Raw genomic sequence first — 19,657 nt, 5'->3', positions numbered from 1 at the left:
CTCTAATGTTAATAAAACTATGTAATTTTTTCATTTTAGGTTGTTTGAGTTTTATAAAATTGACTATTAACTTAACGGAGGAAATGGAGAAATTAAAAAAATCACATTAATGACGATAAAGGAAATAATAAGAGGCTTGAGCTTATTTCAAAATGTTAACATTTAATAAAAACAAAATAAATATCACGTTTTATCCACGACATAGAAGTGTTTTTACGCTCCATCCCACCAAGAGAGAACTCCTAAACCTGGTTCATTGATTGTGGCCTGAAACATAGATAATATATATTTATTGTTGTACATCTATTCAACAATAGATTCTGTTGAATATAAAGAGAAAATCCAGATCTCAGTTACTTGAAATTAGATTGAATGGATAAGGAAGACTAGGTTTACTTTTATCAAATTGGAAAATTAGAACCCTTTTTAAGGATATAGAATAGGATATATGGCGCATGCTTTATATAATCTGATATGTAGATTAGGTGGCTATTTGGTTTTTGCTATCTACTTACAGACTGATGTCCATCTCTGTAACATACTCTTCCAACTCCATTCAATCTCAATACAAAATGTATAGTACAAATTAACTAAAATAATTTTATCAAAACTTTAAAAGATCACAATGTAATAGTAAATATATTTTATTCAATACTCATCACAAGAAATCTAACAAGCCTTTACTACACCATTTTATTGTAGATTATTTTTTCTCTTTAACATCCTTATCGCCTTAGAGCTAAGTGTTTACTGAGAAGGATGATTGATGGCAGTGTGAAAAATGCTGAAGTCACTGAATTGATGCAACATATTTATTTATTATAATATTTTATTTATTTATGGTTAGAATCCAAATGTTCCACTTTTCTCTGCCTCTAGCTGTTACAGCTGTGTTTTGCCATTTGCAAGACTGAGGGTCCCCCAATCACACAGTGTGAGGTGACCCATGCCCTCCCAAGTGTAAATAACCTTACCTGGCGCTCTGACTGGGCGGACCTTTTACTTCCTCGGTATTCGTGGGATCTTTTATGGATCCTGAAATTAAGAACCCAACAGATCTTAATCTGGAAAGGTTACATCAGGCAATTATTGCATCTGGCAGTTTGGCTTTGGGTGTCTGCCTGTTCATCACGCTCAACTACCATCAACGAAGATTCAGCAGTTGGTTGTGTCGATTTAGGGGGTCAAGCAGACTAGCTGAGGATGCCCTCACAACTAACCATGGGAATCAAGGTTCTTCAGGTCAATCTGTAGCACAGTAAAGCTGCTTCAGCTGTGTTCTGCAGACGTTTTTTGGCGGAAGAAATTCACGTGGCCCTGATACAGGAACCCTGGATTTGTAAGGGTAAAATATCAGGGCTTTCCATGGCAGGGGTTGAAATTGTTAGCACCCATGTTAATTACGCCAGAGCTTGTATTGTTGTAAGCAACAAGGTGAACAGCATTCCTGTTCTGGAATTTTGTTCCAGGGATGTCTCCACAGTCAGGTTGATTGGGCTGGTGCTGGACAAACCCTGTTGATTACATCATTATATATCCAGTATGAGGATGTGGATTCCACGCCCTCAAGAGAGAAGGCTACCATGGTAGATCATATTGTAGAAGTGGTTTGGAGTTGGTGATTGGCTGTGACGCAATAAGGCATGGGGCAGCACCAATATAAAACAGCAGAGGTAAATCACCTCTGGAGTACATAATGTCCTGCAGTCTAGTAATTGCAGATGTGGGTAATTTTCCTACATTTCGCACGTGGACAGGTAGGGAAGTGATAGATGTGACCATGATGACGGGGAGTATGGTTGGTCGGATACACGACTGGCATGTGTCTGACAAGGCCTCCCTCTCTGATCATGCTCACATCTGTTTTAAAATCAGAGACCTAGAACTTGAAAAAGTTCAGTATAGAAATATGAGAAACACAGACTGGGTGTCATACAAGCCAAACCTAAGGGTAAAACTAGAATCTGACGGTAGTAACCGGAAACGGATTCACAATACAGTGCAGCTGGAAAAATCTGCCGACAATCTGACATCTGAACTTTTGAATTCATTTGATCTCAGTTGTCCTGTTATTAACCCTCCAACTGACCGACGACACAGGCATTCATCAATACTGCTTGTGAACTGATAAAGACGGCACAGCCGTTGGTCAACTTTCCGCTATTATTACGTGAAAACCATTTCAGTTATAAAGACTTAACTTGCACCAGTCAAATCCTCTACTAATAAATACCAATTCATTTTAAATAGTTTATATGTACAATATTGCTCAGTTGATATCGATCCAAATGCTGCACGGCATACAGCTGACGGACTATGCATCTGGTGACGTGCTGCATGGCCTTGACATTCTTTGTTGCTAATATTACTAGGTTATGTAGGCTAGTTGATTATAATTGATTGCTATGTTGTGAAATGGGTGATCCTCAATGTTCACATTATATATGTGAACTATTCGATGATGAAAATATTAGTTCTGAGGATGAAAGTCACGTAAAATAAAGTGCATGATGATATTTCTTTGTCAGATTTCTTGTCAGGTAGTCTGGATGATTATAAACAGGTGGAATGTGAGTTGGGTTGTGAAAATTTATAGTGGCAGTGAAAACAATTCATCATTATCTGATGTTACACTTGCCCAAAATATTCATCAAATACCATTATGGATGCCTACTGCCAAAAAAAGTAGTACTTACTTAAAATTGTATCAAAAAATCCTTATTGTAGTAAATATGTTGTAATCTTTTTTTTTCTCTACAAAACTGTGTATATATTTTACATTTACAGTACCTTACTATCTCAAGTCATGTGGAAGTTACATAGTATTCTAATAAGTTCATATTTGCATTATTTTATATTTTTCTCTGGTTTCTAACAAAAAAAATTGATATATCATACTTATTGTCATCTAAAGGTCACTTACTGTGATGGAATAAGGCACTTTAGGTTCGGTGCTGATGGTCTCGAGCAGCTCTGGATTGTCTGGACATTGGACTGGAGAAGTCTCTACAAAAAGTTCTGAAGTAACCCGGAACTTGAGCTTTTCACCTGGACATACACCTTAAATTATGAACGTGGCCCCTAACTGATGCAATAGATTGTATTTAGTAGCATGTAACACAATGTTCAACTTTCAAAATAAACCACATATACAATAATTAGTCAAGAAGAGAATTAAAATATCTCTTCGTTCTAGAGAAAATTGTTTATTTTTAGAATGAAGTAATTTTTTTAACATACAGAAAATACAATTTTCCTACAATGTCAAAGTAGCTTCTATAAATTTTAACTTGAATTAATTAATCAGGATATGGAGAAGGGGAAGGAGAGGGATAACAAGAGAAAAGGGGACAGAAAAGATATTAACCCTCCAACATCTTTTTCTGATCACAAACCCATCCTGTTTGATTTTATAACAGGGTTTTGCGTAATAGTAAACAAAGTACTAAGACTGACTGATTGGGGGTTTTATTGTGAGTATTGGAACATCAAAATTATGGGATATGGACAGTCTTGAACAAAACGTTGGCAGCCTTCACAAGGCTATTCTTCAAGCCTATGGCGAAAGATGCCCACAGAAACAAGTTGCCAGTTGCAATGTGCCCTGTTAGAACGATAACACTTGGAATTTTGAATGTGTTTTAATAGTTAATAATACAGTATTATGATGTACAGAGCAGTGCTAAGGAAGGGCTTAGGCCTGGTCACTATTCAGTGGATCAGGTTGATTTTTATCCAGCTGCAAAATAACAGGTACGTTAGGTGGTGAGCCTGTAGTTGAAATTTGTCCTCAGGGAGGAGTCCTGTCACCTCTTTTGTAGTGTCTAGTAGCTGATTATCTATGACTAGATTCAGCAAGGAAGGCTATGAAGTAGAGGGTTATGCAGATGACCTTGTAATTGTAGTTGGGGGTTAAAAATGACGTATTAATTAACTGAACTCATTCAACATACCTTGAATGTTTTATGGATATGGTGTGGCCGAGGAGGGAGTAAATGTCAAATCCTTCAAAACCACTATGGTTTCGCTCACCAGACAAAGTTTCATTTTACAGGCTCTGTCTTTAACCCTTTTAATGCCGACGTGCGCCGCGAGCGTCACTAGGTTTTAAGAAAAATGCCGACGTGCGCTGGGGGCGCTCGTCCGGATTTTGTTATATTGTAGTTTTAATTATTGACCAAATGCCACTAAACTTTGCATACTGTATCTAGACACTACTACTATTGATTAAAAAAAAAAATTTTTACTCTATGCTCAACATGTGATGACGTATATCAGCTGTTTTCAACCTCATTCACATTCAATCATACCGTGAGCGTCTTTGGTTGCTGTGGTAATACGTTGTTGCTTGCTCGGTTATGTTTTAATGGGAATTATTCGTGCTTTTCTTTTGTTTATTTCAGTTTGCTTATATTATTATTAGTTTTGTAATTATTGTAAATAGATTTGACCATGAGTAAAAAAGGGGGATTCATACTTTGTGCTTCGACAAACACAAGTGTTAAAAAAATTTTTAATTATGTACCCTATATTTGTAAATAATTAATTTTAATTTTATGTAACCTACTTTCTTTATTATTTCAACAAACAATTTATACATTGGGCTACACAACACATGTAAATAAAGTCATTTTGAATGAAACTGACCAAAATATATCTTATTGAGTTTTACTGTAAAATGTAGACTTTACAAGGTTTTCGATAAAATGCTGTAATTTCTATATTTTTCAAGGTAAGTTCTTCAAATTTGGTGAGTGTGTTAAAAATTAAATATAATACAATTGCCAGTAACTACTTTTTAGTTAAGGCTAATAATAAAGGTACTTTTATATGTTCAAACTCATTTTTTTAAGTTTTTGTTTTTTTTATTTTTTGTTTTTTACAAATATAAATTATATTAATTTGTAAAAATTGTAATACTCTTTTTCTTTAAACACTCAACATTATCACATAAAAAACAACACCTCAATGGATAATTTCCTTCAATAAATAAAAAAGTTATACATTAAAAAAAATAGTTGTCAAATTATGGAAAAAGGGCCTGGCATTCTTTGCATGTACTTTTTGAAAACAGGCTGGCATTTTTCGCATGGTCACTGAAAAAATGTCTGGCATTAAAAGGGTTTAAGGGATGCAGAGTAGCTTTCTCCAGGGAAGTCAAATATTTAGGTATATTGTTATATAAAGGCTGACCCGCATATCAAGTCATTACTGCATCGAGAGGCGGTAACTCCAAATACCAGCAGATAGTTCTGCAGTAGAACCTAGGGTATGAGTCCCATGATGGTTGTTTGACTTTACAAAACCATCGTGATACCTATGATTACATTTGGCTGTCTTGTCTGGTGGCTAAAGATGGAGGAAAAACATTGATCGTTGGGCTTTGGGACATTCAGCACCTGGCCTTTCTATACATCTTTTTATGAAGGGTGAGGCAGCCCTTGGTTCATTAAGACTGCTTCAAGTGACAGAACAAGATACTTGGCTAAGCATATGAACATACCGTAATCAATTTGTTGGAAAATCCACATATGCTCATATTCTGTTCCAATATAATGCCAAAACAATTTTGCTTTATCAAACATTCTAGGTGATCATACCAGAGTGCCAAGAAGGGTAGAAGGGTAACCCCTCTCTTGAGTATGGATCTGGTACACATAAGGGTGAAGGTGAGATGAGGGGATGGGACTGGGGTGTGAAAAGTCTAATTTCTGGGCTTCTGAAGCTCTGGGTTCCTTTCTGATCGTCTTACAGGTAGAAATGCTTGTGATACATCTGTGATACATTTAATCTTTGCTGTATCTCTTGTAGTTTTCATGATCCCTTCAGTGTGCATAAAATTTTGAACTCATTTTATATCTAGCACTCTTCAGTTTCGTAGATAAGTAGATTCAGGTACACAGATGTATCACAAGCATTTCTACTTGTAAGACGATCAGAAAGGAACCCAGAGCTTCAGAAGCCCAGAAGTTAGACTTTTCACACCCCAGTCCCATCCCCTCATCTCACCTTCACCCTTATGTGTACCAGATCTGTACTCAAGAGAGGGGTTACCCTTCTACCATTCTTGGCACTCTGGTATGATCACCTAGAATGTTTGATAAAGCAAAATTGTTTTGGCAAGACCAACAAATCAATGTGGTTATTGGTTTCTTCATTCACTCGCTGTAATCAAATAACTATTTTAGGCCAAAATTGTAAAATTGTCACAGTTCTTTTATTAGTACCTATAATGGAACATTTTTTATATGAAATATACATGATGTTTTTTGACTTTTCAAATATAAATAAAATTTTTAAGACCAGCAAGCAGATGGTGTAGAGTCAATTTTTTAAATGCAAAGACCCATTTTTAATCAAAAGAATTAATTTTTTCCCTGATTTCAAAAATATCACATATATTTTATGGGTTTCGTCAAAAAAATCATAAAACTCTGTTTTTTGTATGGTTGTTTGAAGAGAATTTTTACTGTACTATTCGGATGTTTGGTACACCTGACTTTTACTGCACATGGTGTTGGGATCAGCTGTATAGTAAAAAAGACATTATATGACAAGATCAGGCTAAAATTACTGTTACTGACATTTTTGTGACTGATTAGCACAATAGCATATTAGTTTCAAATTGTATCATATTTTATAAAAAAAATTGAAATAATATAAAAATAATTAAACAACCTAAATCAATGTTTAACAACTTAAAACAGAGAAAGTGATCCTTACTACCTTCATTGTATTGATGCTCATCAGAGACAGAGAGAGGATACTGCTTTCAGAAAGGTCATCCAGATGATAAATTCATCAATGTTCACAAAGACCAAGTGCAGGCTACAGTATAATAAGTGGCCATCAACACACAATCGGATTATGATTATCGTTTAAATATTGATACTATCCAATACAACATTTTACCTATAGATATTCATAATTAATTTTTGCCAGCTTTCTTTATTTAAACCAGTGAGGTCCTTAACAGCTGTTATTTCATCTATGTCGAAGAAGGCTAGCTAGTGACAACGACAAGAACAATGGTGATAAATATGCAGATATTGGCTCAAAATGTATTTATAAACACTGGGCAATGTTTCAAATGTTTACAATATAATGACAAATGGTTTACAACTATTAGATGAACATTGTTTCAGCTGAACCAAGATTAACGATGTTGACATTGGTCCGTTCCTCTTGTTCTTTGTCCATGTTGACAATATGCTTCCTGTGCTGTATTGTGTTTACTATGCCCATATTTTTAGTCACCTAAACTATGGAATCTCTATATGAGGTAGTTTTCAATCTGGTAAAAGACTCTTTGTTTTACAAAAACAAGCCATTAGAAATTATAAAGTAACATTTCTAGTTAAGGAGCATTGTAAACCTTTTTTAATAAACTTGGTGAACTAACATTGCTGTCCATGTGGTGTTTTATCCATTTTAATGTTTGTTAGAAGCAATTTAGAAATATTTTAAGGAATTAGCTGCAGTTCATAATCATGACACAAGAAATAGGCATAGGCTGTTTGATAACAAGTGTAACTTTAGTTTAAAGTCTCCCATACCAAGGGATTAAATTTTATAATGTACAATCTAATTTCATTCAAACTATGCCAGTCAATTTGTTCAAGAAACACATAAAAACAAATTTTGATAAAGAACTGTATCTACAATGTAGAATTTTAAAATTGAGCAGCTTAGCAACATTCTATTTGATTTTTTTACTAATTGTTATACATTTTTATTAATGTTTTGGACAAATAAAGATTGTCTATTGTTTAACAATAATACGAGGTCCAATCAAAAAGTATCCTACCTTTTGGTTGCAACGTTAAAACTGAAGTTACCTGAAAAAGTTGGCGTTAATTTTCTTCAAAATAAGCACCTGAGAAGCAACACAACGATTCCAGCGACGTTTCTGGAAGCAGTCTTGAAAATCACTTTTCGGCAGTTTGTGACTGAGACTGCCATTGTGATGACTGAAATTTGGTCTCAGGGTCATATCCATAGACCCAACTTTCGTTCTCCAGTTATTATCGATGTCAAAAAGTCCGCAATCATCCTCACAAACATTGCAGCATGTCCTCGGCAACATCCAATTCGCCGTTGCTTCTGCTCGTCTGTCAGCAATTTTGGCACAAATTTTGCGGCTACCCGGTGCAATCCCAAGTCATCCGTTAAAATTGCTTCAGCTGATCCGAAACTGACATCTAACTCAGTACTTACTTCCTCCACAGTCATTCGACGATTTTCACAGATCAAAACTTTTGCTTTCTCGATGATTTCCCGAGTTCGACTTGTTTTTGGTCGGCCCGAACGCGCGCGCGTCACTTTTCTGCCGAGGTTCGACCACTTTTGAAACGGTTATACCACTCTTTAATCTGCATAACACTCATTGCCTCATTTTCGAATGCTAGCTGAATTTTCCGAATGGTCTCACTTTGTTTTTCTCCGAGTTTCACGCAAAATTTTAATGCAATAACGTTGTTCCACTTTTTCCGTCATCTTCACAGTTAGAGATAAACCGATACGCGCACTTGACTTATCAGTACATACTGACCCGTCTCCGACGAACCAGTCGGGGGATCAAGATAAGACTTTGTACCTTTCCTTATCATAGTAGGAACTATTGTCGCAACAAATCTTATCTCATTATTGGCAGCAGAAGCCGCGATACACGTCGAGGTCGGATACTTTTTGATTGGACCTCGTACAAGTACATTAATGTTAACTATAAACTTTGTTATTAAAAAAATTGTTGTATCTGTTTTTAACTTGGTTTTTACTTATACAGGGTGACTGCCGGGAAACCGGACGTATTTTAAATGAATAGTACAACCTTATTTTATATAGTAAAATTATTTAATTGTGGAATATATATTGGTGAAAACATTACCATTTCAAAAAACATATGTTTTATGGAACCTTTTATCCTAGTTTGGGTTTATTTCTTAAAGATGATGTCATGGCATGTGATGGCCGTTAACCTGGATACAGGTTTCCAACCTCTGGAGAAAATCATTACGCACTCTCATCAACATGTCTTGTCCAATCAAATTCACCTCTTCGGTGATTGCATCTTTTAGCTGCAATAATGTTCGTGGTTTGTGAACATATACACGAGCTTTCAAATACCCCCATAAGAAATAGTCACAGGGCGACAAATCTGGTGACCTCGGCGGCCCACGGCACGTCACCAAAACGTGAAATCAACTTGCCAGGGAATATCTTCTTCACAACTCGCATTGATGCAGTGGCAGTATGCGCTGTAGCCCCATCTTTGTTGGAAGTAAACATTTTTCACGTTTATTCCTCGCCTCCGAAGTTGTAGCTTGAGATATGTTTCCAACATGTGAACATAGCGTGCAGAATTCACTGTCACTGTGACTCCATTTTCCTCAAAAAAAAGGGACCAATTATCACAAAGTGGCCTACAGCACACCAAAACCGTTACTTTTGGAGAGTGGAGTGGTTTTTCATGAAAGTTACATGGATTTTCAGGAGCCCAATATCGTAAGTTCTGTTTGTTCACTGAACCGTTTAAGTGGAAGTGAGCTTCGTCGCTCATTAACATCATTACATCAGGATTATCAGTAAAACAACACCTGCATACGTACTGCGAAATCTTCTCTTTGTCCATAGTCCCTCTCTTTCAGTTGCTGTACCACCTGTATTTTATAGGGATGAAATTTCAAATCTGATTTTAAAATTATTCTGACAGAATCGCGCTTCATGCGTAGCTCTTGTGCGTGTCTTCGTGCAGAGCGACCCGGGCTCCTCATCAAAGCAGTTCTCACTTCTAGCGATGTTGTCTGGTGTTCTCACTGTTCTTGCTGGACCGGGGTGGCTTTTTCTTTGATACTGTTCCTGTTGTTCACTAAACTTGTGCACCCATCTTAGCAATGTATTCCGGCTTGGAACCGTGTCATTTCGCGCAATATTAAAGTGGCATCGGAAGATACGCTGTGTTTTGATAACGGATTCGCCATTTTTAATAAATGTGTCATATGCAAAAACACGATGCTGAACTGACCACTGATCCATCGTGACTAAAAATGGTAAAGCTCACTCAAAACAATGACATAACCTCAATCTCCCTAGAACGTGTAACAACAATGTAACAGCTGTTGCAAATTCGTCCGGTTCCCGGCAGTCACCTGTATATGTGTTTAAGCGGTAATTTTAATTGTTCGAATTTTAAGTGTTAGCGTTGAAGGTCTTTTGTCATACTGTTGGTACTTAATGGTTTTTTATTCCTGTTTTGTGTAATTCTATTTGATAAACTGTGTATTTTATTTTATCAATTTTTAATTTTTAACAATGTACTGTAATATACTTTTTATTTATAGTACATGTTTACTATGTTCATGACAATGTCTATTGTACACTTTTGTATTTAATGACAATAAAGCTTTTTGATCCTGGAATGACCTTGCTCCTTTAAATCAGAATTGTCCAGTTTGTATTGACGAGATGAAAACTATAATTAAAGACGAATATCACAAGAACATTAAGAACAAACATGATGTATCTAAGAACGATCTTGAGGTGACTTTTTTGAACATTCTAAATTTGGTATTATGAATATTATGAAAAATTATGTACCATTTTAGTTGAAATCAAACAAACTGAGACTTTTTAATTAATGAATGTACTTTTGACGGCATCAAAACCTACAGAAATACCATTTCAGATTGGCTAAAGTAATCGTAAATACTACGCTGCTCAAACGTTGTTTAAATATAGTTTAGTTATTTTATGCAATCTAAAACAAATACATTTATTTACATAATAAAAGTACAGCTTCACCATTATACGATTTTAAAAGCATAAAACTTAATTCAGTTCGCATAAAACTTAATTCAGTTCGCTCAAAATTAATTCAAAGTAAAATCGTGTTTGGAAATAAATTTAAAATTAAAATCACGTGTTTCGTTATTGACTAAAGGTGACAAGAACAGTGACATACGTGTCTTCTTTGTTTCACAAGCAGTCACATTTATCCTTGAAAATACAAAAGGTAAGTGAAGTCATTGTTTTGTCATAATTATACAGGGTGATTCATGAAGTTCTCCCCCCACTTCTACAATTGTAAACACTACTTCTACACTTATAACACTAGTAAAAATAATGAAAAAATGTTATATAAACATAGGTCCGAAAACGCTTCGTTAGCGAGTTACAGCTAGCGAAAGATTTCGCCTGAATTCCTGGGTAAAGAGTAAAATAAAGCCATACTGAACTTTTGGAAAGGTTAATTAAGTAAGAAATATCGTGGATTCTTATGTATTTTTACCTGATAAAGCTAATAAAATAGGTTTCAGAACCTGTACCTGTAGTAGTTTTTGAGGGATTCAGGGTTAAATGCAAAAAAATTGGGGCACGAAACAAATGTTTTTTTAAGTTTGATGTACAATAACTTTGTTAAATTGGTAATAAATACATAAAATCAACAAACATTAATTGTAGAGAATTTAATTCTGAGAAAATTGATATAATCAACGTCTAAAAATAAAACAGAAATAAGTACAAAAAAATAGATTTTATTCAGTATAATACATTACTAGCTGTAAAGAAATACCGTACGGTATTTAGTTAAAATAAAACAAAAACAAAATGTTTGTTCCTTAATGATGAGATAAATTAAGAAAACAAGATTAAACTGTTAAATAAATTTGTTTGTAAATAAAAATATCATGTTTTATTACGTTTTATTTTTTTTTAATAAAAAATTTACATCAAATGTTCGAAAATAAATGAAGCAAACCTTTTCCCATTATTGTTTACTAATCATCGAAATGCAGTTTTTTGTTTTATTAATTTCTAAGTTGGTAACGCATGAATAACAGCTGATCAACAATGGTAATTCTGTACTGTTACGTTAGAACTGTGTATTAGTGGTGTTTTGCAAGCTACAGCAGGAGATCGGGTTCTGTGAATCGTGTTATTAAATGCAATTTTTCTGTGAGTTATAATTCGATTATTTATTCAGCGCAAAAATGCCTTACTTATTTACATCAGAGGAATACGCTGATATGGTTTTTATTTTGGGTTACTGTAATGGTAATGCTACAGCTGCTGTAGAAGAATATGAACTACGTTACCCTAATAGGAGGATTCCAGATACCAAAACAATTTCAGGAACTTTTCGTACTCTTCGGGAAACAGGATCACTACCAAGTATACTAGAACCAATTATGAACGAGCTGTCCAACTTGATGATGATATTGTTATTAATGCTGTTCAATTCGCAGTCCAGGTGTAAGTACACGACGTATTTCTAGGCGGATAGGAGTTTCGCAGTCAACGGTGTGGAGGTCACTTAATCGAAACAAATTTTATCCGTTTCATAAACAAAAGATTCAACATCTACAGCTAGGGGATGGTCCGCTTCGCTTGGAGTTTTGCAACTTTTTGAATATTAGTAATCAACTCTACAAGTGTATTTTGTTTACGGATGAGGCACAATTCACTCGGGATGGTGTCAATAACTTGCACAATGAACACTCATGGGCAGAAGAAAATCCACATGAGGTAGTGGAACAGAACTTTCAACACCGATTTAGCGTCAATGTCTGGTGTGGGCCTTTTGCACAATCGGCTGACTGGACTTTTCATATTACCTGGACGCCTAAATGCTGAGTTCTATTTGCATTTCCTTCAAGAAGAGTTGCCGCAGCTGTTAGAGAATGTTCCTTTACATCTCAGACAAAATTTGTACTTCCAGCATGACGGAGCACCTCCCCACTTTTCACGTGCCGTTTCTGCTTACTTAAATCATCAATTTCCTGGACACTGGATTGGTCGTGGAGGGCCTCACCCTTGGCCACCAAGATCACCAGATCTATCTCCATTGGATTATTGCATCTGGGGATGGATGAAAGACATTGTATACAAGACAAAAGTGAATTCTCGTGATAAATTAATTGCCCGTATTATGGATTCGGCTGTGCAGATACAGGGAAGTCCTGAAAAATTAAGAAACGCAACAAAAGCAATACACAAACGTGCTGCAAAATGTATTGATAATGATGGCCTCATTTTCGAACATCTATTATAAAAAGGAGCGTACGGTTGGCCCAACCTGATTAATTTTGCTTAAAACTAGTAATGTATTATACTGAATAAAATCGATTTTTTTGTACTTATTTCTGTTTTATTTTAGACTTTGATTATATCAATTTTCTCAGAATTAAAATTCTCTACAATTAATGTTTGTTGATTTTATGTATTTATTACCAATTTAACAAAGTTATTGTACATCAAACTTAAAAAAACATTGTTTCGTGCCCCAATTTTTTGCATTTAACCCTGAATCCCCTCAAAAACTACTACAGGTACAGTTCTGAAACCTATTTTATTAGCTTTATCAGGTAAAAATAACATAAGAATCCACGATATTTCTTACTTAATTAACCTTTCCAAAAGTTCAGTATGGCTTTATTTTACTCTTTACCCAGGAATTCAGGCGAAATCTTTCGCTAGCTGTAACTCGCTAACGAAGCGTTTTCGGACCTATGTTTATATAACATTTTTTTCATTATTTTTACTAGTACAATGTGCTGTAGAAGTGGGGGGAGAACTTCATGAATCACCCTGTATTTTAATTTCTAAATTATATTAATATTTATATATCAATTTCTAAGATCGAAAACAAGCAAAACCACAATGCTCTTTGAAATATCTATAATATCTGCTAATGAAATATCTATAAGGTCCGACATTTTGCATTCAGTCGTTGGTATGGTCATGAATATCGATAATTCGAATCATTCGATAATCATTATTCAATTGTGTTGGTGGCCACTTATTATACTGCAGCCCAAATGCATTTAACTATATTAACTAACTTGTTTAGCTAACTGCTTCACTATCTTAATGCATTCAACTATGACCTCTAAAGCTGCAGGAACTGTATGGTGTCAGTAAATGTGTCTACATCTGTAAGTGTGTTGGCTGGACTTGTGGATGTATTTTTGTCATCAGAATGGATCTACGAGGAATGAATATCTATTTAGTTAATGAACTTTTAACGAATAAATACCTGCCCTCATTAAGACTTAATAGAACTTAGTTATTCCTGACTGATGTTTAACTTCCAATCACTAACACTAAATGGGGTTGGATGTTCGAAGTGAGTGGCTTTTCTGGTTTATTTGCTATGCTATATAAGCGTGAAAGGTGTCTAATAAAGTGTATATTTAGACAGACTTACATACCTGGATCCATAAACAGATCATGCTTGTCTCCATCGTTATCAAATTCCCATACCCAGACTTGTTCAGTCTCATCAAACCGAGATGGATGTTGCAGATTACTTGGGGGAATCAGTATGTCATCAAAAAATCCCAATGTAACTGAAAAATTACTGAAATACTAATTTTATAAAAACTACAATGATTAAGAATAACAATAAATTAAACAAACAGCATTAATCACCCCCCTGAGGAGACATAGCTAACATTTTCAAGGGAGGTGTCATTATATTAAAATAATAGGAAAGTGTTGGAGAACACAGCTTGTAAGCGATTCTCGTAATGTTCACGTATTAGTTTCTTTATTGAGTGATTCTTGACGCTTGCATGGTTTATTAGTGTAATATACTGCAGTGTTTGGACAAGTAAACATAAAAAGCAGACAGACAAGTTGTGTGTTTTTGCAGTAGGCCTATAGCCATATTACTGCAAAAGAAAAGATTTTATAGTTATGGTGATATTAAATATAGATTAATTTCTACATATAAAATAATTGCCACAGATAATATTTGTTGAACATAATTGAAACAACTTATTTACTTATTTGAAAACAGTTCTTTTGTAAGTGAGGATATCCTTCAGTTTGATTAAGGAAGTAACATCTAGATATTCAGAGTATTAATATTTTTCATAAAATTTTGGACATTCCTAATTCAACTTTCAACAAATTAATAATTTAAACTATTAAAAATGTAAAAAAATGATAAAATTTGAAAAAAAAAAATACTGAATAAGATAAAATCTGAAAATGACCAAAAGCTTTTAAACTGTTATAAGATTTGAATGAACAAAACTCTTTAATCTGTTAAAAAAATCCAACTCTTTATTACAGTATCATTTTATGAAAACAGTTTTGTATACACATACATTGGTATGTTATTAGTATTTATATCAATAGCCACTATTCATTGTTTTAGACATACAAAAGATAAATAAAGACTATTGACTATAGTGATAAAATATCTCCCTGTACAAACTAGAATAAAACTTAACCTTTTAAAATCTGCTGTACTCACTGTGTACACCATCTTTTGTACAACTGCGTATTTTGCCAATAATTATTTCATCAATAAAAGGTCGAAACACTACAAATCTAAACTCAACTTTTGTGTGTGCACCACCATCTCCTGGAAAAATGTAAGAATCTTCCAGTTTTTGGATGTCAAACAATGTGATGCACAAACCGACCTTGGGAACAACCTGTAAAAATGTCTTAATATTAATTTGTGCAATGGAATATTTATATCATACACAGCATATAAATAATAACAAAGTTATAGTTTATTATAAAATAATTTAAGCAAAAAAGGTGATGAATCTTTCAATGTTTGTATCTTTATTTATGTACAAACTGTAAATAAAGTATGATTTGATAATAAATCTAGCATTTAAAAGATATCGTGATAATTGAAACTTTTTTGAAAAAATACATTAGGTAAGTAACCTTGGTTTGTAGGAATGTGCGACTGATGATGTAATTTACATCCAAGTTTTCAATCACAACATGTCAAAACATTGCTCACATTCGGTCAACAGATGAAGATGGCTTTCCACAACAAGACTCAAATATTTCACGAGTTTAATTGTGTAAGCAACATTTCAATATGATGTAAACCGGAAAAACCACAATGTTAATTAGAAATACAGTATTTCACTCTGAAAATGGCAAGTATTGATTTCTCATGATGTTCATGTACAGACAAATTTATATTTACTTATTATACACTCAGAAGCCTTTTATAACATCTTCAGTGTTGCATGATGCATATTTCGATTTTAAGGTAGCTAGATTAAAAGTTAGTTAATTTTGCTAGAAGTCAACATGATAACAGTAAACTATATTATGTTGTTAACACCTTTACTGTGGCACGTGACGTGTTCTGAATTTAGGACAGCTGAATTAAGTCGGGTGCAGTCAATGTGTTAAAAGGGAAAAACAATTATTAGCCAATAAATTCTTGAGCACTTATCACTAAAAGACTTATTTTATCAACAACCCTAGATATTTAACCTTAAAATCTGGTTGGAAATTAGTAAATTATATATAAACATATATATATATTATGTCTTTTGATCCTAGTAAAGTAGGCCTATTTAAGGACCAAAATACATCTTTTAGTACCAAATTTTTAAAATTGAGAAACATAAGTTGTCATTATCAATTTTATATAATAGCATTTTCTTCCTTCAACATAAATAGCAGTTTCAAAACTTTCATAATACTATTAAATAAATTTAATAAATATACAAGGTGTCTTATATACATATCTTATATATGTATTTATCTCATATTATTGGTATTTGTTAGTGCTACCAACAGAGATTTCTGTGAAAATAAAATAATTGTTTTACTTATAATATTTTGATTCGCAATGAACTAATGATATATAACACATAGGCTACTATGTTTATGTGGTTATAACTGATGCAATAATGAATGTGTGATATAATGTGTTGCATGGTGCATGGTGCAACACGACCACAATGTTAGCAGTTGTGCATGGTGTAAATGAACTACGATCATGATGCTTAGGGATTGTAGGGTTAATCATATAAGTGGTAACACACATTATTCGCTTATAATTAATGTTAGAAATCAGCCGATTATGTTTTAGTTGTTGAACAATGATTAGGATATTCTTCTTATGTTTATAAATTATTTCCATATTGCAATTTCATTAAAATTGGTTACATTTACATTGCAACACTTTCAAATTTTTACTGTTCATTTATTTACCCTATTTGGCACTAGTAACAACATTTTCAAAAATCTGCTGGTGAATGTTACATTATTTGGGTAGGGACGATAAGCGGACCTGATTTTTTGGGTAGGGTCCAATAAGCGGACCCGGTTTTTTATATCGAAATTGGCAAACGATATTACTTAAAATCATAACCATCGATATAATCAATCGATACTGATGAATTATTTTTAACAACTTAAATAATCTATATGAACAGCTGTAAACACTTTCAAATAATACAATTAAGGTAATATTTTAAATTTCACATAAGTAACATTGTGTATTAAAATGGCCGTAAATCTTCAAAGGAAGCTTCACGAAATTGCTTTAAAAGACGATAAAATATGTTTTTTATGGCTTCAGGATGTTGGGTTAGTACCTAAGAATCCATTATGTGATATTTGTGGAAAGATAACAAATGTAACTGTCAGAGGAGCTAACATGGTCGTCTTCAGATGCAAAAAAGAAGGTAATGGTGGACACAACTTTAGTAAAAACGTTTTCGTTCTGTTTCATTTAGTTAAAGTTATGAGTTTCCCTGATTTTGGTTATGTTCATTTATTATTTGTTATCATTAAATTCACATTTTAATTTAAACATATGATTGTTATTACTTTTATATCGATTGATAGTCTATGATTCGATATGCGAATATTAGGTATCGATGATTATATTCTTCGATATAAAAAACCGGGTCCGCTTATTGGACCCTACCCGATTTTTTATATTGAAGAATGTAATCATCGATACCTAATATTCACATCTCAAATCCTAGACTATCAATCGATATTAAAATCTATAGTTCTCAATAACAATCATACGTTTTAAATTAAAATATGGATTTAATATTTACAGTGATGAAACAAATTATTATAAGCAAAATTAGGAAAACTGAAGACGACCATATTTGCTCCTCTCACAGTTACAGTTGTTTCTTTCCCACAAATTTCACATAATGGATTTTTCGGTCGACTCCAACATGTTGAAGCCACGTAAAACATGTCTTATCATCTTTCAAAGCATTGTCGTGTAATTTTCTAAAATTGACTGCCATTTTTAATAATTAAAAATTATGTTACTTATATATAAAATTGAAATATTACCTTACGTGTATTATTCGAAAGTGTTTAAAGCTGTTGTTATAGATTATTTATTTGTTCAAAATAATTAATCAGTATCGATTGATTATATCAATGGTTATGGTTAAGTAATATCGTTTGCCAATTTCGATACAAAAAACCGGGTCCGCTTATCGTACCCTAGTACCCTTACTTTTTAAGAAATAATAGAGCCTGAATATACTGTAATTTAAAATATTTCTAATGTAATTTGTTTTCATTTAGTTGTATTGAGGATTCATTGCTCATGAATATCGATGATACGATTGTCGTATAGGCCTACATTAAAAAGAGCTCACAATAATTGACTGTAAATAACTATATTCCTTAGTCTAGATATATCTAATCAATAATTTGTTATCCTAATTCAATTTTGGAGGTGGCTGCTTTCTATACTGCAGAAAGAGAACACCTGCAACATTGAACAAAATTTGATCATGGGAAATAGGTTTATCCCTAGAGCCTGAGGGTTATGGAAATTTGTGATATCAGTTAAATGTTATTCTAGCCTCCTTCCAACTTATATTAAGCCTACCTTGTTTGCAAGTTTACAGTTCAGATGTTCAGTGATTGATACTTTAAGTTTTTTATCAAACACAACTGGAGGCGTCCGCACAACATCTTTAAACTCAGATAAAATGAACATCTTCGTTTCAGTATGCAGGTAAGATCTTCTACAATACCAGATCACTCATAATTTTCACATTTTAAGGTTTTGGATATGATTAACCTACATTCGTGTAGCTAATAAATTTTAGCTAAATTTGCGTATTCGCGAATTTAAGTTAGTAAGTATAGGAACAACGATTAACGATCTTATTTATTTACTTATTGTAATATAATTAATAAAACTGGCATAATACACTTGCTTGCCACAATTACACCTCTTGGACTTAAATTAATATAAATTTGAAGTGAATCAACATTTCAATGAAGGATAGTGTGAATTATTTCTTATTTACGTCTTTATTATGGTACGTGCTACAAAACAATCATAATAACCACCGGCCACCACCACCGTGAAGTTAGCGTCACTTTATCGTCCGTCTGTATTCCGTGCAACAATTTTGCAGTCAACAATCTGAAGGCGCTAACAAACATTCAAAAATCTGAAATAATAGTATAAAACTAATTATTAAAAAACGATCTTTCACAAAATCTACACAGTTAATCGTATTTATTACTTACCACAAAGAATTCCCGTTAATATACTTTAATTATACTTTAATATACCAACGTCAAAAAGGTGGTGTCGGCCGTCAGAGGTCCTATCGTCTAAATTAAATGCACCGTTAGACGGGCGTTCTCGTATAAAAGTAACTCCTGAGACTTAACCAAACAAGTGCCCGCAATGAAACTTTGTACACAGATGCTCTATAAGCTGAACTTTAATATACCAACGTCAAAAAGGTGGTGTCGGCCGTCAGAGGTCCTATCGTCTAAATTAAATGCACCGTTAGACGGGGCGTTCTCGTATAAAAGTCGCTCCTGAGACTAAACCAAACAAGTGCCCGCAATGAAACTTTGTACACAGATGCTCTATAAGCTG

The 19,657-nt window shown here is 33.7% G+C and overlaps 1 protein-coding gene across 1 annotated transcript; it reads right to left on the bottom strand.

Annotated features, from left to right (window-relative positions):
* Positions 1-141: 141 nt before the first annotated feature.
* LOC124354195 (DNA-directed RNA polymerase III subunit RPC8) lies at positions 142-19,109 on the bottom strand. The gene is made up of 5 exons (XM_046804476.1): positions 18,644-19,109; positions 15,263-15,446; positions 14,211-14,348; positions 2,924-3,048; positions 142-267 (listed from the first exon to the last, which is right to left on the bottom strand). The coding sequence occupies exons 1-5, from the start codon at positions 18,752-18,754 to the stop codon at positions 214-216; spliced, it is 612 nt and encodes a 203-aa protein (XP_046660432.1). The 5' UTR covers positions 18,755-19,109; the 3' UTR covers positions 142-213.
* Between the last annotated feature and the right edge of the window lie 548 nt (positions 19,110-19,657).

Source organism: Homalodisca vitripennis, chromosome 2, assembly GCF_021130785.1.
Source record: "Homalodisca vitripennis isolate AUS2020 chromosome 2, UT_GWSS_2.1, whole genome shotgun sequence".
Taxonomy (NCBI): Eukaryota; Metazoa; Arthropoda; class Insecta; order Hemiptera; family Cicadellidae; genus Homalodisca; species Homalodisca vitripennis.
This window is presented reverse-complemented; position numbering and strand designations above follow the sequence as displayed.

What these genes read in the sequence shown, in the direction of transcription:
- LOC124354195 (XM_046804476.1), bottom strand. Translation starts at nt 18,754, where the DNA reads ATGTTCATTTTATCTGAGTTTAAAGATGTTGTGCGGACGCCTCCAGTT. An exon ending in TACAAAAGATGGTGTACACA is followed by an intron (nt 14,349 to 15,262) that starts GTGAGTACAGCA and finishes GTAATTTTTCAG; the next exon opens with TTACATTGGGATTTTTTGAT. An exon ending in TGATCTGTTTATGGATCCAG is followed by an intron (nt 3,049 to 14,210) that starts GTATGTAAGTCT and finishes GTGTATGTCCAG; the next exon opens with GTGAAAAGCTCAAGTTCCGG.